At 40.6% G+C, this 24,373-nt stretch overlaps 1 protein-coding gene across 3 annotated transcripts in view; it reads right to left on the reverse strand.

Moving 5' to 3' along the window:
* Positions 1-446: 446 nt before the first annotated feature.
* Positions 447-24,373, reverse strand: part of JHY (junctional cadherin complex regulator) — an 82,058-nt gene continuing 58,131 nt past the window's right edge. Inside the window, exons 5-9 of one of the 3 annotated variants that reach the window (XM_027563448.1) lie at positions 22,771-23,432; positions 17,087-17,381; positions 4,050-4,130; positions 3,154-3,282; positions 447-1,007 (exon numbers count right to left, since the gene is read on the reverse strand). In XM_027563448.1, coding sequence (XP_027419249.1) covers positions 810-1,007; positions 3,154-3,282; positions 4,050-4,130; positions 17,087-17,381; positions 22,771-23,432 — 1,365 coding nt within the window. In that variant the 3' untranslated portion in view covers positions 447-809. The remainder of the gene's footprint in view (positions 1,008-3,153; positions 3,283-4,049; positions 4,131-17,086; positions 17,382-22,770; positions 23,433-24,373) is intronic. The other 2 variants (XM_027563449.1, XM_027563450.1) reach the window with 2 other exon arrangements.

Consider the following 24,373-nt stretch of genomic DNA (forward strand, 5'->3'; position numbering starts at 1 on the left):
AAAATATTTATGAATATTGACATTCAGTAGTACACAGTGGGATGTTTTTGTCTTACCCAGTGTTTTTATGTGAAAGCAAACACCTGAGGATATTTTAAGATCTTTGTGATGGCAAGATGGTCAGCGCATTTATAGACTTGAGTAAGTAGCTTTGAGAAAAAGTATCTCAGAGTTGCCTAACTTGAGCGTTCCTGGCCTTGGTAGATTTCTGATTAATGTCTTGATGCTCTGTTAGAACAGCATTGAGATTGGTTTTACTTGAGTGAGCACATCTGAAGCACTTTCATTTAAAAGATTTTATCCTTTAAAATATTGAGAGATGTTAGAAATATTTTGGAAACGACATCTCAAAATTTACCTGTGTTTAGTCCCATTTGAGTTCTTTTCAACAGAAACTGAAGTGTTCATACTTATTTTTTTCTTATCAGAAAAATGAGAAATAAACACAAGTAGATACATTTATTTCTGGGTAACTTCAAGAGTTTCATTATGCTGAGAAAAGGTAGCCATCATTTTAGAAATTCGAAGAGCTGATAGAAAACTAGAAGGTTTTATTCCCTAGTTCTTATTCAGCCCCAGTTTTAACTGATTTTGAAAATAAATAATTAAAATAGTTTTTCTTCCTGAAAAGTAAAATATGGCACCGCATTGTAATTAGGGCTCCATATTTTAAATCCTATACAAAGCAAACATGGATTGCAGTTACATGATGACGTGAGGTCATCACTTAATGCAGAGCAGTTAAAGTTGGAGTTTCTCTCCTCCATGTCCATTCCCCGAGTGTCTCTGGTCTCCAACACATATGTTGTCTATACAATGTGAAGGACTTTAAAAGCAGCCACGGCCTGTTTTTCCCTTTCGTGTCTGTTCTGCAGCACTTCCAGCAGTGAGATTTCAGGTAAGGTGTCTTCTTTTCCAGCATGGGTTGGAGTTTTCTTTTCTTTTGAGGCTTGATCACTCAGATTTGAAGGTTTGGGTTTGGGGATGGTCTTAGCATATTCCAAAGCCTAAAAGCATATAAAAGTTTATTTGAGATGGGAAGGGAGCCCTGGATTCCTTAAATCTAGTCTTAGAAAAGGTTTATTGATAATATAAATGGAGACTGTTGCTACAGGTAATATACTAAGACATAGGTGGAAATGGAGACCAAATGGAAAATACAAATAATGCAATATAACACACAGATTAAATAAAATGAACCATGTAACAAAATGCTGTGGAAGAAAAAGAGTTGAAGACTGATACACACAGTTGTGCCTTTGGATGTTTTCTTTATAAAACTGAGCTTTATTAAAGTGCTTGAAAATAGATTTCTTATGTGTTTGATCTATTTAGCTTCTGGCAGTCTTATTAAAACCAAACCTCTATTAAGGCGATAGTAACAGACCTTTCCATCCAAAGAGGACTTGTTATAGCTTGAGACCAAAGACATCACTGTAGTTGAGATAAAATTGAGCCTCCATTATTATACCAACTATTCTTGTTTCTGGCTCTTAGACCTCTAGCAAGTATTCTTTAGAGGTTGAAAATTCTTTTTTCTTTTTTAGTATACCTATAGAAACCTGGATACTGAAAAAAGGCAGTCTTTTATTCAGGGCTGTTCTGAAAGGCATTACAATAAAAATGAGATCACTAAATATGATTTCTAAATCTGCCTTTATATGTTTTAATACTTTTTTAAAATTAAAAAATTGAAGTATAGTTAATTTACAATGTTATTTTAGTTTCAGGTATATAGCAAAGTGATTCTGTTTATATATATATACACGCACACACACACACACACACACACACTTTTTCAGATTCTTCCCCATTATGGGTTATTACAAGATACTGAATATAGTTCCCTGTGCTATATAGTAGCTCCTTGTTGTTTATCTATTTCATATGTAGAAGGGTGTATATGTTAATCCCAAACTCCTAATTTATCTCCCCTCCCTAGTTTTACATTTTACTAAGAGTTTCCTGAGAGCTGAAATGGGGATAGATACAATATATGTAAGTTCTGGAAGGGGTAAAATTCCCCAAACAGAAAACTCCAGACTTCTCTGTGTGTATAGGTGACTTCTGTTGGAATTTCTAATTATAGACTTGCTGCCTTGAATTTTTCATGAAAAAAATAATGGTTTGGAGAAAAAAGAAAAAGTGGCACCATGGAAACTCAATCAAGAGGACTGAGGTCTTCAAGGTCTGAGGAAGAAAGGCAATAGATAGAAAATATGAGAGTCTGTGAAAGAGAACACGAAGTACAAATACCTAAAAGCACCAAAGGGTCACTTGTCCCTCATGCAAAGGGTCCCACGTCCTTGCTGGGACTGAGGCAGAGGCTTGCACTGCAAAGCTTGGTGTCCCCATAGAAAGTATTTCATTCACATCACAACTTAGAGTTGGATGACTTCTGAGAGGGAGAACATTCTGTATTTTATGAAATCATTTTTCTTGGGTTGTTGTTCAGTTGCTCAGTCATGTCTGACTCTTTGCGACCCCATGGACTGCAGCACACCAGGCCTCCCTGTCCTTCACTATCTCCCAGAGTCTGCTCAAACTCATGTCCATTGAATCAGTGATGCCATCCAACCATCTCATCCTCCTCCTCCTGCCCTCAACCTTTCCCAGCATCAAGGTCTTTTCCAGTGAGTCAACTCTGCATCAAGTGGCCAAAGTATTTTCTTAGGTAGAGGAACCTATACCTGTTGTACCATCCCTTAGGAAAAATGTAGGGAGTGAACTTGAAACAATCAAGGACTTTCCTCTGACACCGGCACCCAGAGATGGCAAGAAGATGCTAATTTCTTAAAACTTATTTAGTGGTAGAAAAGGAAATTGATGATTAATCAGGATTACTAGTTTCTTTTAGAAAGAAAACCACCTAAGCATTCAATTCTTATGTGACAAACTTGAAATACTAGGAGGAGAACACATGGAGGACTAAAAATGATAGTGACCCTCAGGGGAAAAAGACTCTAACCTTCCAGCAGCATATGTGGGTGTATCACTTTTACATCAATATCTGTGAATGATGGGGTGCTGCAGGAATGGTAGTAGCTAAAACATCCTCTGTGTTCAAAAGATGTGGGGAATTTAAGTCATGAGGTCACACAGATTTCCTTTTAATTCTAATTGAACAGAGAACTGCCTTGGTGAGTTTCTTACCTTCTGCCGCGGGACAGCAGATTTATTTTCAGTAATTGCTGTTTGTGGCTTTGAGGGGATGGATAGTGCCTTCATATTGTATTCCTTCACTTGTTTAGCATATTCCTTTTGCTGTATTAATTTCTGCATCTGTTCAGAGAAGCGCAGGGAGAGTGACTCACAGGTCCTGCTAGATCGCTCTGTTCTCTTTCAAGTGACACTAATTTTGGTGAGCTGGGCATACAGTATCATTAGAAAAGGGAAAAGGGATTACCACGTGTGACAGCAGTGAAATGGTTAAATTAATGTTTCTCCTAGAAATCATTCTCTCTCAAGGAGGGACTAATACACCCAGTGTTCCTTTAACAGGGGCTAAATCGCATCCAGCCTCTGCTTTGTTGCATTTACCCAATTTATTTTCATTCTTGCGTCCAACTTTGAACTCTACTCTCTTGTTATGCCTTGAGTGCAACTGCAGTTAAAACACATTAAATGAAGATCTCCTTTCACTAGAGGAAAGAGAATAAAGTGGATGCACTTTTCATGGGGGAAACTCTTACCCTGAGTGTCTTCTCTGTAGCCACTCTTCAGTATTATAAAGATAACTCTATTGGGAAAGCCCAACAACCACATAACACACACATCTCTTTTCATGGGCATGTGCCCACTTTTCTGCTTGGGCCTTTAAAACTAACTTAAAAGCTGGATACATAAAACAACATTGGCTGAGTAATTTTATTTCATGGTAGAAGGAGTGCCCGGGGCTTATTATTAATACCAGTGCTATTTCAGAGGGGTCTCTATTCAGAGCGAGATGTTTGAATTAGAACTTGGTTCTGGGGGTCTCTCTCTACAGTTCTGCTGGAAGACAAAGGGCAGATCTGAGCCTGGAAATGCTGTAGGTACCTCCCACTCACTTTGTCTCTGATGGACTCAAGGTCAGGTCCCAGGCCTCCAAGTTTCACGTCTCTGTTCTGATAACCTTTCAGCTTGGAGCTCTTGAAAATACAATCAAAGAGAGAGTTTCTTTTAGAGACTTGTATGTTCCCCCCCGCCCCTTCCGAGTTGTCACAGCCACGTGAGAAAGGGGAGAGGCGAAATGAAGAATGGTGGCCTGTGTGGGCCTCGGGGGAGTGGGTGTGTCCTGACAGTTCTTCCATTTAAATGGTTGTCATTGATAACAGTGTCCTCGGTAATTTGTAGCTGCTGGGCTGACGTGTGTGGACTTTTCCACTTCTGCAATAAAAAACACTGAAATTCTGAAAATTATAAATAAAAAATTTCAAGTGAGTAAAGTGCTGCTTTGTTATTAACTTTTTTTAAAAACTTTTTCCCCTATTTTTTTAGTTTAAATATTTAAACACTTTTTTACGATGTTGTGTTGGTTTCTGCCATACAACAATGGGAATCAACCCTAATTATAAATGCATTCCCTCCCTCCCTAGCCTTCCTCTTCTCCCCTCATCTCATCCCTCCAGGTCATCACAGAGCACCAGACTGGGCTTCCTGTGCTGCATAGCAACTCCTCACCAGCTATCCATCTTATACCTGATAGTATATATATGTTGATGCCACTCTCTCCCTCCCTCACTGTGTCCACATATCCATTCTCTACATCCGTGTCTCCATTCCTTCCCTGAAAATAGGTTCGTCAACATAATTTTTCTAGATTCCATATATATGTGTTAATACACTATATTTGTTTTTCTCCTTCTGACTTCACTCTGTATAATAGGCTCTAGGTTCATCCACCTCACTAGAACTGGCTCAAATTCATTCTTTTTATGGCTGAGTAATATTCCATTGTGTATGTGTACCACATCCTCCTTATCTATTCATCTGTCAATGGACATTTAGGTTGCTTCTGTGTCCTGGCTATTGTAAACAGTGCTGCTTTGAACATTGGGGTACATGTGTCTTTTTCAGTTATGGTTTCCTCAGGGTACATGATCGGTAATGGGGTTGCTGGGTCATATGGTAGATTTGTTATTAATATTTTTAACATGACAGACACATTCACATGACAGACACATTCCTACTTTGCTGCTACTATGACAAGTGTGTCTAGTTTTGTACCATTCACTGAACCAAATGATCTCCCTGGAAGAGGCTATCTATCAATAAATGACTCAGGTAAGCACACTGCTTCAAAGGCAGAGTGCCCTGTCTGATGTTAAAATTCAAAAGAACGGAAACATGTAAAGCTTAAGAGTCTAAGGAAGACCCACTGAGAAATTCATTGTATTCAGTGTGATTCTGGATATGTTGAAGGGTACGGGTAATTTTGATTCCCTTGTGTCTCAGCTGTTAAAAAATCCACCTGCAATGCAGGAGACCTGGGTTGGGAAGATCCCCTGGAGAAGGGAAAGACTACCCACTCCAGTATTCTGGCCTGGAGAATTCCATGGGCTGTATAGTCCATGGGATCACAAAGAGTCAGACACAACTGAGCAACTTTCACTTCACTTCACTTCACAGGTATTTTATAAGATAACTATTATCACCATTGCATATTTAAAGGGATGATACAAAACAAGGCCATTTAATTATTAAATTATGACACGAGCACAGTAGTAGGCAGGAAAAATACTAAGGTGTTCCTGATTGTGGGGTAGATTGGGATTTTCCCCAAATTCCTGCTTTTGACGGGAAATCTGACTTGTTATTTGCAGCAGATGCCCTTGTGGTAAACCGTGTCCTTTAATTTGTGAGCTCCTTTCGTTGTCTTCCTTGGGAAGGGTGCATGCGTGCTAGGTCACTTGAGTCATGTCCAACTCTTTGCAACTCTATGGACTGTAGCCCCTCAGACTCTTCTGTCCTTGGGACTCTCCAGAGGCAAGAATACTGGAGTGGGTTGCCATGCCCTCCTCCAGGGGATCGTCCGAAGCCAGGGATTGAGCCCCGTCTCCTAACATCTCCTGCACCGGCAGGCAGGTTCTTTACCACTAGTGCCACCTGGGAAGGGTAGGAAGGATGATGCCAAAGATATGGTTTGGGTGACAGTAGTGATCTTGGGGCACATCGAAATTGGTGCTTAGAATAAACAGCCGTACCGTGGAGGTGGCAGTTCTGAACTGTACATGGTACCACCTATTTATATGCTAATGACAAGGCATTTTTCTAAATGTTGAAAGTTCCTGTTAATTATTGAAAAGTGAAAGCGAAAGTAGCTCAGTCAAGTCTGACTCTGTGGCCCCATGGATTATACAGTCCATGGAATTCTCCAGACCAGAATACTGGAGTGGGTAGCTTTTCCCTTGTCCAGGGGATCTTTCCAACCCAGGGATTGAACCGAGATCTCCCACATTTACCACAAGGGAAGCCCAAGAATACTGGAGTGGGTATATACACTATACCTAATGTGTTCTTTCCTAAGAGAGAATTTGGCAGAGATAGTCAAGAGACTTTAAAAATGGAACATTTCATCATATAGTTACTGCATATAATTCTCAAATCTTAACAGTGAATTTACATATACACATGGATCAACTGTTACTACTCACAGGGACTATTGACTGACTACCTGGAGGTCAGATCACTTAGCTTCTCCATTGCTATTTCCCAGGCTTAGAGCCAAATTCTCTTTTCCCCAGATCCCAGCACTGAGCTCTGGGCTTTGAGGTGTGAGCTAGAGGGTGCATCTTGGAAAACTTTTATTTAGACTGCGACAGCCCCTCCCCTTTCCTTTGATCTTGTCTTGAACATGGATGTAATTTCTGGAGCTAACAGCAGTCTCAAGGCCAGGAAAGGGAAAAAAGAACAAGAGAATCATAAATACTGGTTCTGATGTTTTGAGCTCTGGAACCACCAGTGCAACCACCTGCTTGTGAATTAACTATATGTAAGAAGCATGAACTCAATAATTTTTTGAGTTGTTGTAAATAGCAATTCTATGGCTTGTAGCTGAAGGCAATATTTCTATGGTCCTACAGAATTTTTGTAGTGCATCTTGGGGCTTCAAAGGGCCAAAGTCATGTGCCATTTAGGCAATAGTTCTACACTGCAAGGATGAAAGTTCTGTAAATAGTATTTGCCTTATTAGAATGTTAATATAACATTATATTATATAATGACATTTATAGTCAAAACTCTTTCAGTGCATCTAATCCTAAAAGATCAAAGAAGATCCTTTCTTAAAGAAGGCTTTGTTGTTGTTCAGTTGCTCAGTTGTGTCCAACTTTTTGCGACCCCCATGAATGGCAGCACACCAGGCTTCCCTGTCCTTCACTTCTCCCAGAGTTTACTCAAACTCATGTCTGCTGAATCTGTGATGCCATCCAACCATCTCATCCTCTGTTGCCCCCTTCTCCTCCTGCCCTCAATCTTTCCCAGCATCAGGGTCAAAGAAGGCTTTGGACTAAAATGACTAGGACATTAATAATGTTAAGTATATAGAAGAAACAGTGTTCATTGAAGCCACCTAAAAATCATAAATCTCCTTTAAGAGAATGGAGTCATCACCCAGAAAAACCACTACAGCTGCTTCCTGCCCTTAGATGTGTTTGCTCCTACTTTTCTAAAATTGTCCCTATGCTACAAATTATTTTATTTTTCACTGAGGTTAGCATGACACTGTATTTCCCTGCCACTGAATATTTTCTGTGTTTAACATGCTATTGTCTCTTTGTAGTTGAATTATTTAGTGCTTTCTCCAAATGTTGAACATTTAAGGTGTCCTAGGGAGGAGCACAGGCCTCCCTTGTGACTCAGCTGGTAAAAAATCTGCCTGCCGTGTGGGAGACCTGGGTTTGATCCCTGGGTTGGGAAGATCCCCTAGAGGAGGGAAAGGCTACCCACTCCAGTATTCTGGCCTGGAGAATTCCATAGACTGTATAGATCATTGTGGAACCCCAGCTGGGGTCCCCTATTCAGCACTGACTGCCCCCCATGCACACACACAGCAGCTGCTCCTCCAACCACACCCCTCCTCCTGCTCCCCCACCCACAGCCCTTGACCCTGGCCAGCCTCCCCCAGAACAGGCCACCAGATGGGCTCCTGAGACCCTGCCCCCGGCAAAAGGCTGTCTGTGTGCAGCTGATTCTGCTGGGGGTGGAGAGTAGGAGGGTGTATGCTAGATGTTGGACTGGCAAATAGAAGCCTGGGGTAGGGGGTCAGTGTGCCTCAATTTCCTCCCCAACAACAGAATTTTTTATAATATCTGAAAACTGAGGGGACTTCCCTGGTGGCTCAGACAGTAAGAGTCCACCTGCAATGCAGGAAACGTGGGTTAGATCCCTGGGTTGGGAACATCCCCTGGAGAAGGAAATGGCAACCCACTTCAGTGCTCTTGCCTGAAAAATCCCTTGGACAGAGGAGTCTGGTGGGCTACAGTCCATGGGCTCACAGAGTCGGACACAACTGAGCGACTGACACACGCATGCACATGCACACAGGGATGAGCACTGTTTGTAGGCCACTCATTATTTCTTCACAAGTATTTCTTCTCTTCTCACTTCTGAATTATTTCTTCGCTTCTCTGAAGAGAAGTGAGATTATTGAAACAGAATTGTGAACGTATTCAGGGCCATTCATGAACACTTCCGTTGAGGAGGCAGAAGAATGCTCCTTTTGTGCAGATCTTGATGACACTGAGTATTATTACATTTTAAAACCTCTGCTGATTTGTTGTAGGTAAATGAGCTCAGATATCCTATTCTTGGCAACTGCGGATTTGTTCTTTACCTGGCCTCTGCCACCTGTGCCACTGTTTTCAGCATATCTATTTGCCAAAGTAAATCAAAGATGAGAAAAGAGGGAACCCACTCGTGTCCAAGTCACAAATCCAATTTGTCCAAAACTGAGAGAAAGAAATGATTAGTGCCTAGAAATCACAGCCTTAGTCTGAAGCAGCTTAGCCTTAATCATCCCACCGATTCACAAAAGACAGATTGTGAAGCATGAGTAATTGCTTATTGCTGCCCCGTCCAAGTTCTTAATATCACCTGGATTGGACGTCATGGCGGTCACAGGAAGACAGAACTGAGGGTCCAGTACTCAGACTGACGCGAAAGAGAGAGTGTGGACGGAAAGGGGCATCTCCAAACGCCACTGACCCCTTGACAGGCTGAGCTGCTGCCAGCGAAAATAAGAAGGGACATTTCTCAAGGGAGCTCCAGGGCTCCTGACAGAGTTTGTTCTGGGTGACCGGCAATGAAAAATCCTGGATTCACTTGTTAGCCTCAAGTAATCTTGATTGGTTCTCAGTGCTGTAATTTTGTTTGATCCCTTTCCATCAAAAATCTTTTTAACAGCTTTATTGAGATAAAATTCACACACCACCACATTCACCCATTTGAAGTTGTACAAGTCAGTAGTTTTTAGTGTAGCTATCAAGCTGTGCAAGAGTCACCACAATCCAGTTTTAAAACATTTTCATTATCCTAAAAAGAGACCCCATACCCATTAGCAATCACTCCCCTCCCCCTCTCCCTCCAGCCCTAGGCAACCACTAATCTACTTTCTGTCTCTTCAAAAGGCTGTCATGAGCAAATAATCCCTAGAATTTACTTTGATTTACCTCTCTTTGGCTGTTACAAGACCAAAGGGTCACGACAGCGTGATGCCCTCAAATTTTTTAAAATTACATCAACAATATAGTCTCATTAGGTCTCCAAACATGAGGAAAATAAAAGCACGTTTTCAACAAATCTCCAGTGGGGTTCACCGCTAGTCTTTGTGTGAGATGCCCATGGGCTGACATTAGCCAGCTCTGGCTCTAGTTGATGACTGACCAGGCCAGACCTGCCCCTCGGAACTGGTGTCCATGGGTCATGACTTTGGCAGAGTTCGGCATAGGATTTCCTGGTGGAAGGTTTCTGCCAGCCATCCATCATGCTTTTCAAGCTAGAAGACGGACTTTTACTGTAAACTTGGGGCAAGACCTGCCTGAGCTGAAAATGACATCAACTGTCCCCGGGAGGACTTGTGTCAACTCTGAGAGGTCATGCCCCGATGTGGGGGGACACTGCAGGACTTTCCCCCAGAACATTCCTCAGATGTGTAAGGGTGAGAGAGTTACTTAGTGATGGGATAGAAAACAATGTCTCCAATACTGGGGAACAGCAAGGGAAGGAAATTTGCTCTGCGGTTACTAAATTTAATCCAAATAAACCTCTTCTTAGAAGCAGTCGAGCAGCAATACCCAGATTGTCTGTGACAACAAACACATGAGTTAATTACTATGGCTCAGCTCTGCACAGCTGTCAGAGAACTCCTTAGGCAGTTATTCTGTGCAGGTCGCAGTGGATATTCTTATACTGTTTGTCATCCCTTGCGCTGGGTTAATCTCTCACTGCCTGACGTCTGGATTCAGTGGCATGGACAATGCTGAGTATTCATAAATCAGTCACAATACAACTGCCAGGAGAAGAGGGACGGTGCTCAGGCCTATTATCTTGACAAATCCTCAGATTTTTACTGTGATTCAAGTCAATTCCCTTGGAGACCAAGAGATTTGTTTTGACTGGGAAATGGGCCTGATCTGGGTAATGAGTCCTGTGTCTGGGGCCCCGGCTACCTGCTGTCCTATACAAATAGCTTGGTTCTCAATCATTGTAGCTTCTGGAATGGCTCTCCGGACAAAGACTGCTTCTTTGTCGGATGTAGGCTGAAGGTCTTGGATGGAGAAAATGGTCACAAGAAGATTGTAACATCCCCTAGAGAGAGCAGGAGGAGAGGGATTTCCCAAGTTTAAAGAGGGCTTGGGAAGCAGTAAGTGGAAGTTCTCTTTCTTCCTCTTCCCTCTCTTCCAGATCTTAGATGTCTGGTGATACCCACCATTACCTGGGCCTATCCTCTACCCTCCCAGGTAAAATGCAAATTCAGACTACAGGAGGAGAAGGAAGGGAAGGGAAATGAACATCTAGTTGCATCTATTCTTCACTAGGTACTAAGCTAAGGTTTTGGGGTTTCCTTGGTGGCTCAGTGGTAAAGAATCCATCTGCAAGTGTAGGAGATGCAGGAGACAGGGGTTTGATCCCTGGGTCAGGAAGATTCCCTGGAGGAGGAAATGGCAACCCACTCCAGTATTCTTGCCTGGAGAATCCCATGGACAGAGGAGCCTGGCAGGCTACAGTCCATGGGGTTGAACATGACTTAGTGACTAAAACAACAATAACAAGCTAAGGTTTTAATATGGTATTTCATTTAACTGTCAAATGAAATCTACCAAAATAACAACTCTAATTGCACAAATGGGGAACTAGGGGCTCAGGTGAATTAATAACTTGCCAAGTTATGCAGAGATTAGGTGATGGAAATTTAGAAATGGCCAAGTGTGTGACTTCCACTGATCCCTGCTCACTAGAAATTGAGCTAAAATAATCCACAGTTGGTAGGAACCCTAACCCAGAAGGTTCTCATCCAAAGTGGTGTGTTTGAACTCTTTCTTAGGCTCTGATAACTCATAAGTTCTAGAGGGACAGGGCATCCTCATCTTGAGAATGTGCTGGTTCCTAAGCTCTGAATACATTTCCCCATAGAAGTAATAATACACATGGTGTCTGGCTTCCTACAAACTCTATTCTGTTTATGAAGTACTTGAAAACAGTACTAATTGTACCTCAGAACCTAACTGTAATGTAACCTAAGCATATAATGATGTTTTGGTGGAAAAATAAGTTACTGATGGTCCCAGGAACACATTTCTTCTTAATACAGTAAAACTGGGGATTATCCCAGCTCCAAACAACTGGTAGTGGTCTCCATGGCCTGGGTAAGAATTAGGACAGAGGATGTGAGGGAAGGTCAGACAAGGAGCTCAAGGAGCCCTTGGGTGGGGGTATAGGAAGGGGTGGTGGTAAGGACCCTGGGTTGTGAGCAAGCTGAAGACCTGGGCTGTGTGGGCTCTTGGGTGGAGGCTGTGGCAGTGGGCTGAGGTGTTTCATGTCCATCAACCTCTGAGGTCCTCTCTTAGGAGGACACAGCAAGCCAGTCTTCCTTTCCTTCTCTGTAATATAGAACTGTCATTCTAGTCTACTTTCCCTTGTTTTCTTTAAGGTCACCCTTTCCTTTTTTTCTGAGGCTCCCACATGAGTTTTTAGCTCATGACCCCCTATTCCTGGTGTGCTCTGCACGACATAGCCAGAACAGTCTTTCTAAAAAGGCTAAGTTGAATATAGTAAAGTTGCAGGATATAAAATTAACACACAGAAATCCCTTGCATTCCTATACACTAACAATGAGAAAACAGGAAGAGAAATTAAGGAAACAATTCCACTCACCATTGCAACGAAAAGAATAAAATACTTAGGAATAAAGCTACCTAAAGAAACAAAAGACCTATATATAGAAAACTATAAAACACTGATGAAAGAAATCAAAGAGGACACAAATAGATGGAGAAATATACCGTGTTCATGGATTGGAAGAATCAATATAGTGAAAATGAGTATACTACCCAAAAGAATCTATAGATTTAATGCAATCCCTATCAAGCTACCAACAGTATTCTTCACAGAGCTAGAACAAATAATTTCACAATTTGTATGGAAATACAAAAAACCTTGACTAGCCAAAGCAATCTTGAGAAAGAAGAATGGAACTGGAGGAATCAACCTGCGTGACTTCAGGCTATGCTATAAAGCTACAGTCATCAAGACAGTATGGTACTGGCACAAAGACAGAAACATAGATCAGTGGAACAAAATAGAAAGCCCAGAGATAAATCCACGCACCTATAGACCCCTTATCTTTGACAAAGGAGGCAAGAATATACAATGGAGAAAAGACCATCTCTTTAACAAGTGGTGCTGGGAAAACTGGTCAACCACTTGTAAAAGAATGAAACTAGAACACTTTCTAACACCATACACAAAAATAAACTCAAAATGGATTAAAGGTCTAAATGTAAGACCAGAAACTATAAAACTCCTAGAGGAAAACATAGGCAAAACACTCTCTGATGTAAATCATAGCAGGATCCTCTATGACCCTCCTCCCAGAGTAATGGAAATAAAAGCAAAAATAAACAAATGGGACCTAATTAAACTTAAAAGCTTTTGCACAACGAAGGAAACTCTAAGCAAGGTGAAAAGACAGCCTTCAGAATGGGAGAAAATAATAGCATATGAAGCAACTGACAAACAACTAATCTCAAAAATATATGAGCAACTCCTGCAGCTCAATTCCAGAAAAATAAATGACCCAATCAAAAAATGGGCCAAAGAACTAAACAGACATTTCTCCAAAGAAGACATCAGATGGCTAACAAACACATGAAAAGATGATCAACATCATTCATTATCAGAGAAATGCAGATCAAAACCACAATGAGGTACCATCTCACATTGGTCAGAATGGCTGTTATCAAAAAGTCTACAAACAATAAATGCTGGAGAGGGTGCGGAGAAAAGGGAACCCTCTTACACTGTTGGTGGGAATGCAAACCAGGACAGCCACTATGGAGAACAGTGTGGAGATTCCTTAAAAAACTGGAAATAGAACTGCCTTACGACCCAGCAGTCCCACTGCCAAGCATACACACAGAGGAAACTAGAACTGAAAGAGATACATGTACCCCAATGTTTAGCACAGCACTGTTTACAATAGCCAGGACATGGAAGTAACCTAGATGTCCATTGGCAGATGAATGGATAAGAAAGCTGTGGTACATATATACAATATTACTCAGCTATTAAAAAGAATGTATTTGAATCAGTTTTAATGAGGTGGATGAAACTGGAGCCTATTATACAGAGTGAAGTAGGTCAGAAAGAAAAACACCAATACAGTATATTAATACGTATATATGGAATTTAGAAAGATGGTAACGATGATCCTATATGTGAGACAGCAAAATAGACACAGATGTAAAAAACAGACTTTTGGACTCTGTGGGAGAAGGCAAGGGTGGGATATTTTGAGAGAATAGCATTGAAACATGTATATTATCATATGTGAAACAGATCGCCAGTCCAGGTTCAATGCATGAGACAGAGTGCTCACGGCTGGTACACTGGGATGACCCTGAGGGATGGGATGGGGAGGGAGGTGGGAGTGGGGTTCAGGATGGGGAACACATGTACACCCATGGCTGATTCATGTGAATGTATGGCAGAAACCACCACAATATTGTAAAGTAATTAGCCTCCAATTAAATTAAAAAAATAAATAATAAAAATAAAAAGGAATGTTAGTAGGATCTAGCTCTCTACTACAGAGGCTAAGAATAAGGTTCTAAATCTGATTACTGCTAACCAGAAAACCACCTTCAGTTTTGTCATCACATGCTTTAGTGTTTCCATGTAAACTGCTGACTAAGGGAAAGAGCCATTTAAACCACTAGCTATCTGTTAATCCATAAATCATCTGATGAACACATACACATTCTGGCCAAAAATGAGCAGCTAACGTGTCAGGGGACTTACTGTAATTTCTTTGCAAGACCCTCATTTGATCAGTATGTGACTGAACTGACACTTAATTTTGTGTCTGTATCTTTTCACTTATCCACACACCAGAAAACAGACTAATGAGCAATAACATCATCAAAAGCACAATAAAACAGAAGAGAAATAAAGCCCTCAATTAACCACCCATGACTGAAATTCCTCATATTTGACTGTAAAGCATATTATCCCTGTTCCTGATATTGAATCTGATAATGTATCTGAAGCAGGACTAGTAATAGAATAGTTACTTGGGAAATATAACTGGTTAATAATAAATGGAGGACAGAAAAACATAAGCAATAGAGAAAGAATAAATGAAAGCCTGGTTTTTACAGAGACCTTTATTGAAAAGTATTTCTTTTCAATTTCAATGAAGTAATACTTCATTGAAAAGTATTTCTTCCCTCTGAACTCAAGAAATGCTAAGGATGCAAACCATTCTAATTAAAACTGTCACCTTATTTGAATGTCTTTGACATGAAACTTTTCATTCATATCTTTTGATGTCTTGTGACTATACCCCAATTTTTCACCCTAGCCCTTTTTGTCTCATCTCTTCTTTTCAGTTGTTTTATTAACCTTCTGGTTATAAAAGTAATGCATGCTCAGTTCCAAAAAAAAAAAAAAAATCAGAAAATATGAACAATTACGAACAGAAAAAAAGGTCAATGTTAATCCCATAAAATAAAAAGACTAAGCTAATTGTGGTTAAAATTCTTCAGTGCCTCCCGCCAACCCGCACCTCTACCCTCCAGCCTAGAGATTAGAGCCCTTCTTCCATCAATGACAAGCAAGATACTGGCAGACCTACCCAACCCCCTCAACTCCCTCACCTATTTCTCCACTGTCATCTCTGAACATTCAGGCCTCGTAGTTTTGAGGGACTGCGCTGTGCTTAGTCGCTCAGTTGTGTCCGACTCTCTGCAACCCCGTGGACTGTAGCCTGCCAGGCTCCTCTGTCCATGGGATTCTCCAGGCAACAATTCTGGAATGAGTTGCCATGCCCACTTCTTTACCGTCTGAGCCACCAGGGAAGCCCCAGTTTGAGTGACAGCAGCCTTGAATTGCTTCAGTTCCCAGCATGCTTTGTGTTCTCGCGCGCTTCAGAATATTTGCTCACGCTGGTCCCTCTGCCTGAAATGCTTTCAATCTTTCTTCTTCTGTTAATTCATGAACGTCCTCTGAGACAACTCACGATCACCCGTGAAACTCTGCATGACCCCCAGGTGGGGATGTGTGCCCCCTTGGTGCTCCGTGTTCACCCTGTATCTCTCTTTTTTATTTCAATATGATACTGAAGCCACGTGCCTGCATGCCTTCCCCAGTTCCAGGTAATTGTCCACTCCTGCTGCTCGTTCACTATACATCCCCCAGCACCTGACTCCGGGTCCTGGAAGGACACATATGTCCTCAACCTATGTGTTGAGTTGAACTGAGGATGGCTCCCTAAATCTGCCTGAGAGTGGACGCTCCCCTGGAACCAGACTCTTGTGCCCCCAGCTGCTGAGTGTTGTGTTCCGTGGCTCACAGTCGAGTCCCTCCCTGAGAACTGCCCTCACCCAGATGGAGTAGCCCAAAGTTACTACCAAAGTAACAAAGTAGTAGCCCACAGGAGCCGTGCCCAAAGTTACTACCCTTCCCCACAGACGGGCAACAGCCAGTGGCTGATCCGTGTCAGGGTACAGCTGGTGCCTTGCCTCTGAAGGGCCATCCCAGCTTCAGAACCCTCGTGGGCTTGGCTGAAGCTTCCACTTTCAGCCTCAAAGCTGCCGCCTCTCCCTCGCCCGGCCCTGCCTGCTCCCTCCCTCCCAGGGGTGGTTCTGGAGGAGGGCTCCAGCTCATAAATCTCCATTTCAGAGTCTGTTCCTGGGAGGGCCCATCTTCCAACCAGGTCTTTCCCTGTTGCCCCTTAAAGCATTTTCCAGCTTTTTCCCTTACTATTTGACACTAGAAAACAAGTGGTCTCTCCTGAGGAGTTTTTATTTGGAACAGTGGAGAAACATAAAGGACATAAAAAGACTCCTTCATTTCTTCCTGGAAACCTTCCTTTTTTGCCTCCCACCCCCATTTCCTTTATTTAGCAAAGCAGACCCGATGGGGAAGACTTCAGTGCACAAAGGTGCTAATGATGGTGAATGTTTTTGTTGTTTTAAAAATATTTTCATTGGAGGCTAATTGCTTTACAGTGTTATATTGGTCTCTGCCATACATCAACATAAATCAGCCAAAGGTATACATATGTCCCCTCCCTCTTGAACCCCCCTCCCACCCCACCCCGCACCCCATGATGAATCTTATAGATAGTATCGAGTTATAGTAAACACAGAACTCAGTAAAGCAAACATTTCAGAAGAAAAGTGCAGTCATTGGCTGTCCTGGGTGTTTTACTGCAGGAGCTGAGGTTGAGATGAGAGTCAAGGAAGAGTTCTTAGGGGACTGGGGCAGGAAGAAGAGAAAGAGGAGGAAGAGGAGCATCCCTATTCCAGGCCTATGATAAGGGGAATGAAAGTCAAGGACCATGCGTATTATCAAAATGGAAGGTTAAGTAAGATGCTGTTATTACCTTAATGCTGCTTCTTTTCCTATGCTTTTTCCCCTTTTCCAGTTGAAACAGATAGCTTTCAGAATTGCTGCGGCTGATTTTCACTTGGTTTCTTTGGCTTCTCTCTGAACTGAGTTGGGATTCACTCTCCACCCTTGGCAGTATGGGTGGAAGGGTGAGGCCGGGTGAGGCCCCTTCGTGGGGCTGCACCTCTGTCAGCTGCAGCAGGGCTTGCTGATGCTGCTCCATTATCTGGGAGAGCCGGGAATCTGGGGAAGCCTTAGCAGGTTGTTCTTCAGAGGAGGAATGGAATTTCCTTAAAGGAAAAACAAAAAAAGCACAAATCTGTTAAAATGTAGATACATAAGACTTAGCATAAAAGTCTTCATGAACCATTGATTTACTGTATTTACCACTCCCAAAGAACCCACCGCCAATGCAGGAGACATAAGAGATGCAGGTTCCATCCTTGGATTGGGAAGATCCCCTGGAGGAGGAAGTGGCAACCCAGTCCGGTATTCTTGCTTGGAGAATCCCATGGACAGAGGAGCCTGGTGGGCTATAGTCCATGGGGTTGCAAAGAGTAGGACTTGACTGAAGTGGACTGGACTTAACATGCATGACAATCAAATTAATGTCCTTTAGTTTAATCTTTTCATAAGTATATTATTATCCATATTGTCCTATTTTTTTCTTTAGGATATTCTAGCTCTTACTTAGAACTTTCATTTACTGCATTCAGAATGGAAACAACACCATTCTGAAAAATCAAAGGCCTTCCCACCACAAAATACCTGGATATGGTGTATTAAATTAAATAAATATCCTTTTAATTGTATAATTGTAAGAGAGATGGGGAATCTTCAAAGACCACAAACTAAACAGGAACTAAAACTAAAGCAGATTTTGGATGAGCTGAAGCTATAGCTCTCTTGGAGGGGATTTTGAACCTAAGTGCTTGCATTTTACCATTTAACACTGGGTTTAGATATGTCAGACCTTGGCCTTGTGTGGGGCAGGGAATCAGAAGTGAGATACCTACACTAAGGCTCTTACCCTTGAAGATCCCATTCTCCAGGGGATCTTTGCGACCAAGGGCTCGAACCCAGGTCTCCTGCATTGCAGGCAGATTTTTTACTATCTGAGCCACCAGGGAAGCCCTGAAGAGATACAGCCTCAATAAAAAGGCAGATTAGTAAAAAACTCATTCACCAGCCTTGAGAAACAACAGAGCAACACTATCTTTGTCTAGGCTCTGAACTAGGGGGGAAAAAAATTCCCTGGGAATTTGGGGCAATATTTGGGGTTCAAATTTACCTTACCTACATAATCATGGAACTCCAACACCAAGAAATTAACATAAAAATGATACTGGAGGAAGGATACCTCTGTAGGTGGCAGAAGCAGATACTAAAGTTCTCTGGAAAAATGCAAATCAAAACGACAATGAGCTACTACCTTACATCAGTCAGAAAGGCCATCATTAAAAAGTCTACAAATAAGAAAGGCTGGAGAGGGTGTGGAGAAAAGGGAAGCCTCCTACACTGTTGGTGGGAATGTACATTGGTACAGCCACTATGGAGAACAGTACAGAGATTGCTCAAAAAACTGAATATAAAGTTGCCATATGACACAGCAATTCCACTCCTGGGCATATCTCCAGACAAAAGTATAATTTGAAAAGATAACTATGCATCCCTATGTTTATAGAAGCAGTATTTACAGTAGCCAAGACATGGAAACAACCTAAATGCCCATCAACAGATAATAAGGTATGGTGCATACACACAATGGAATATTACTCAGCCATGGAAAAGAATGAAAGAATGCCATTTGCAGCTACGTGGATGGACCTGGAGGTTATCATACTAAATGAAGTAAGTCAGAAAGAGAGAGACAAATACCATATCACTTATATGTGGAATCTAAAATACGACACAAATGAACTTATCTATGAAACAGGAACAGACCCACAGACAGAGAGGACAGACTTGTGGATGCCAAGGGGTGGGGGGAGGCTTGGACTGGGAGTTTGGGACTAGCAGATGCAAACTATTATATGTGTTAGTTGTACTCAGTCATGTCTGACTCTTTGCAACCCCATGAACTGTAGCCTGCCAGGCTCCTCTGTCCATAGCAACAATGCTGGAGAGGGTTGCCATTTCCTTCTCCAGGGGATCTTCCCAACTCAGGGATTGAACCTGGGTCTCCCATATTCCAGGCAGGTTCTTTACCATCTAAGCCACTAGGGAAGGCCCAAACTATTGTATACAGAATGTATAAACAGCATTGTATATCATAGGTGACTATATTCAGTATCCTGTAATAAATTACAGTGGAAAAGAGTATGAAATAAAAGTTCTCTGGAAGGATACATCCCCACCCAAACCTGCCTAGGTGTCTACAGATAAGGTGGTTACACATAAGTTCACAATCCAAAATTTTAGAACATGTAAGGAAATAACCTACCAAATAAGAGAGTCCAGACACACATGCAAACTCACATACAAAGCAGTAGTAGATTTCTAAGAATTTAGGATAACTGAATATTAGAAAGCATTTGTAAGCAAGCATGTGTATAATGATTAAAGACATGAAATAAGAAACACAAACTCTGAGAGATATATTCTGAAAAAGCAACAGGAAGGTTTTAATCAGAACCATACAGAAGTTCTAGACATGAAAAGCACCATCACTGAAATTTACAACCAATGGACACGTTAAAGACCATATTGGACACAGCCAGAGACTTATAAACAGGAAATTTCTCAGAAAGAAGCACAGAGAGATATGAGATGGGAAATAAGAAACAGTTAAAAAGACATGGAGTCTAGAATAAGAGGATCAAATATATATCTATTGTGTGTTCCTGAAGGGAAAATAGAGCAAATTTGGGAGACATACTATTCAAAGGGAAGATGTGTGATGATTTTCCAGAATTTATGAAAAAGATGAACCTTCAGATTTAGGAAGCCCAGAAAAGTCACAAGCAAGATTATAAATTTCAAATTAAATACGTCATAGTGAAGCTTGAAAACAAAAAGCAAAGGAGAGACCGCAAAACCAACAAGAGAATAAAAGACAAAAAGAATGATAAATACATTGATAAAAGTCTTTTCAAAGAAATACAGAAGCCAGGAAATAGAGAAACAGTGTTTTTCAAAGAGTGTAATTCTTTACCGAGTTAAACAGTAATTTAAGAGAATAAAGTAAAGGAATTTCAGGTAAGTTTACCAGTGAAATGTACTTGCTGAAAGAACTTCTGAAGGATCTACTTGAAGAAGGAAGAGTGAAATGGGAGAAAGATGGAAAGCAAAGACATTAACAAACAATCAGTTAAATCTAAAACAGCATGGACTCTATCCAACAATAATAAAACAGCAATTAGGAGATATAAGATGCTGAATGAGAAGAGTATGTATGACACAAAGGGTGACTGGATTAGAACAATCCAATGATTTTGAACGTGTCTGCAGGATAATAGAAATATTAATTTAACACTAGACTAGTTAAGTATGTAAGTTAAAAAAAAAAGAGAATAGAAAGAAAATATGCATTTCTAAATCAGTAGAGGGGAAAGGTAACAAAGTTCTATCAGTTTAATAGATAATATTTTTTTTTTAAAGATGATATTAGAAAAAAGTAGGGTGGTTAGGACAAATTAAGATAGTGGAAATAAGATTTGAGTATCACAAAAAATATAAGTAGTCTAAAGTTTAAAATTTGCCCACAAACAACAACAAAAGAAAGGCCAAACAAAAAAAACACATGTGAACTAAATAGATTTACTGAAAAATTCTATGTAACTTTCAAGGGACAGTTCCAATTGTGTATCCCAGAGGATGTGAAATGAGGGAATTATTCTAAGGCTGGTATAATCTTAGTATAATTGATAACACATCCAGACAAGGCCAGTGACAGATTGGAGAATTTTAAGCCAGTCTCACTTCCTACATGTGAATGTTAAATCCTAAATAGCATTAACAAATCAAATCAAGCAGTTTATTAAAATAGTATGACAAGGTGGGATTGTCCTAGGAGTAAAAGGTTGGTGGAAGGGTAGAAAATCTGTTAATACATTTAGCCACATTAAAGAATTAAAGGAGAAAAATTTTCAATTGATGCAGAAAAAGTATTTGATAACATTAAGCATCTATTTATGATAGATTTTTGCAAAAAAATATGACGTTTCCTCTATATCTCCCTAAGTACTAAAAATTAAATATTTTTAATGGCAAAATGTTAGAAGCACTCCATCTAAAGTCAGGAAAAAAAAGACAAAAATGCCTGCTATCTATCTATCACTATCTCTTCTAGGAAGTGAATTCTGAATCTTGTTAAATGTACATTCCACACCTCCAGGTGGAGCACTGAAATGTCTGCTGATTAATTCATACGTGTTAAAATTGTCTGTCTACTTTGAAAATAAGCTCCTTGAGGGTTCCCATGCATCATACTACTTTTGTATCTTCTATAACATTTCAGTCCTATATTCGGTTGTGTCAGGCGTGTAATAAATACATTTGATTGAATGACATCAAGAAATCCCCTTGATTTTAAAAATAACTTTTCATTTTTATAATTACAGAAGTAATGCATATACATTGTAGGGAATTTAGACAGCTCAGAATATATAAAGAAGAAATTAAAAATAATCCCAAACTCTTTTGCCAGAGGAAAACATTATTGATGTTTTGGATGATTTTCCATCTTCTGTGTACATTTTAACACTATGTGAAGCTCATACTCTTTTAGGTAAAATTTTGTACCTCACTATTTTCTCTCTATAAGGACTTCCCAGGTGACTCAGTGGTAAAGAATCCACCTGGCAATGCAGGAGATAAGAGTTTGATCCCTGAGTGGGGAAGATCCCCTGGAGGAGGAAATGGCTGCCCACTCCAGTATTCTTGCCTGGAGAATCCCATGAACAGAGAAGCCTGGTGGGCCATAGTCCGTGGGGGTGGCCAAGAGTCAGACATGACTTAGCAGCTAAACAACAATAACAACATTTTCTTCCTATAGAAGCATAATTTTAAAGGGTGTATTGTTTTTCAGTCACTAAGTCATGTCTGACTCTTTGCAACCCCATGGACTGTAGCATGCGAGGCTCCTCTGTGCATGGGATTCTCCAGGCAAGAATACTGGAGTGGGTAGCTATTCCCTTCCCCAGAGGAAAATGAAGGTGAAATCTTTACAGTCTGAGCTACCAAGGAAGCCCATTTAAATAATTCCATGATATTTAATATAATTTACTTAAACATTTCTTTATTCAATGATTGTCATTTCTGTAAATGGTGATATTTTTGCACATACATAATTTTTTCTGCATTTTAGATTATTTTCTTAAGATTGACCATTACAGGGTTGGAGATAATTTGTTTCCTCCAAATATTACTTGCAGTTCTCAAGATATACTGTATCTTTTTTTTTTTTAACTGTATCTTTTTTGATAGGGTCCCTCTGTCCTTCTCCCCACTAGTCTCTGGTTTAACTACAGTGGAAAAGCTAGAGACAGGGAAGAAGAAAATAAATACATGAAAAGTGGACTATTTTAGGTAGAAGGCCAGAGCCAAGGACGCTGTTAGGTGAATTTCTCCTCTTGCCTGACCACTGTCATGAACCCACCCCTCCGTCCAGCATCCCATCCCTCCCTCTTCTAGCCTCTCATTTCTCCAGAAAACCACCTGACAACAGGGAATTCTTACCATAATATTTCTAAGTTCTTATACTTGGTCTCTGTATAAGCCAGTTTGGGTTGCTTCTTCTTTTCGGTTGATGCTTGCCTGTTTATGTTAGAAACAGACTGAGAGCCTTTCTGGCTACCTGATGGGTGTTTCTTGTTAAGTTCATGAAGGTAGTTCAAGTGCATATCGGATAGAGTGTCGATGTGTAGCTGCTGGTAGGAAAACCTTTTCTCTTCTTGGTCGTTGTGTCCTCTTTCTCTATTAGCATTCGTCACTGGGTAATACCTGGCAGGATTTTTATATAATACTTTGTCAGAAATCTGGTGTAGTGGAGCATATTGATTGGAGGTTACTGTGGGATCCTGGCTTCTCAGTACACTTGAGTATTGTAAATCATCGTTGGTGGCATTCATAATCACAACTGTTTCCTGTGTTACTTCAGTATCAATAGGCTTATTTGGGTTTTGCTGATGTCTGGGAGTGTTATTCTGGTTTCCTTGACTGACAACCAGCTCTTCAGTCACCAAAGACTTTGGGCCATGCCGGTGTCTACGCTGTTTTCGAATCTTGTGCTTGGCTGGTTTTCTGGAAGGTTGCTGGCCATTGGTTGTTTCCGAAGATTGACCTCTGGGTCCACTGCTTGACTTTTCATGTTCATATTGAGACCAGTGTTCCTGGTAATCCTAAAAAGATATTTTTTGTTAATGTAAAGTTAAAAGACTGAATTTAATGTAAAGTTAAAAGACAAAAATTTTAGTGTTTCTCAAACTGGGAGTTTTGAGACTTCTAGAAAGGTGATCATGGGATTGAAAGGAGATAAAGAGAACACAGGGGGCTTTCCTCATTTCAGGTAACGAGAGGGTGATTAGCTGAATGCTTCCTCTTGGCAATTTCAGATTATGAATTTTCTAGAAAAAAAAATAGCTTAGAAAGGGCATTATATTAAGGGCAAGTCTTTGACTTAAAATGTTGTAAAATGAAGTATTACCACATAGGGGGAGAAAGCAGCTTTTTCTCTAAAGAGCTGCATACAGAGGAAGTGCAAATCAGCATCAAAATACGCACATTTGTCTTAACTAAGAAAAATATTAAAAATCTCAACCAGAAAGAACATCAACGATTTACTTTACCCACTAAATACAAGTTTAGTATGAAATACAATTCACATTATCAGATCTTAGTCATATAGGTCAGAAGCCAGAAATGACCTCTTCACCAGATGAAACAAATTAGATTTTATTCAGAGGATTATAAAAGAGTCTGCATGGTGATGGGACATCTGTGAAACCACAAGGGTTGTTTTGCTTCTGTTCCTTAATATAGCCTGTACTTAGGCAATCAAACATCTGGGGGAAATATTTCAATTTCAGAACAGTCTTTATGCTTTCCAAAGTCTTGTAACAACACAATGTACTCCTGGTATAATAGATACACTATGTAACTATATTGCACTAAGCCATTTAGACATATTTCCCAAGGAATAAAGCACTCATTACTCTGTGAAAAACTAGCTGAGTTAAGAGGCCTCTGGAAAGAATGATTATATGCTTACTGAAAACAGTCAGAGAACCATATGCCCCCATGTGCTGTGCAACTGCAACATATTTCTTCCCATCTGAACACA

This window comes from Bos indicus x Bos taurus, chromosome 15 (assembly GCF_003369695.1).
Source record: "Bos indicus x Bos taurus breed Angus x Brahman F1 hybrid chromosome 15, Bos_hybrid_MaternalHap_v2.0, whole genome shotgun sequence".
Lineage (NCBI taxonomy): Eukaryota > Metazoa > Chordata > Mammalia > Artiodactyla > Bovidae > Bos > Bos indicus x Bos taurus.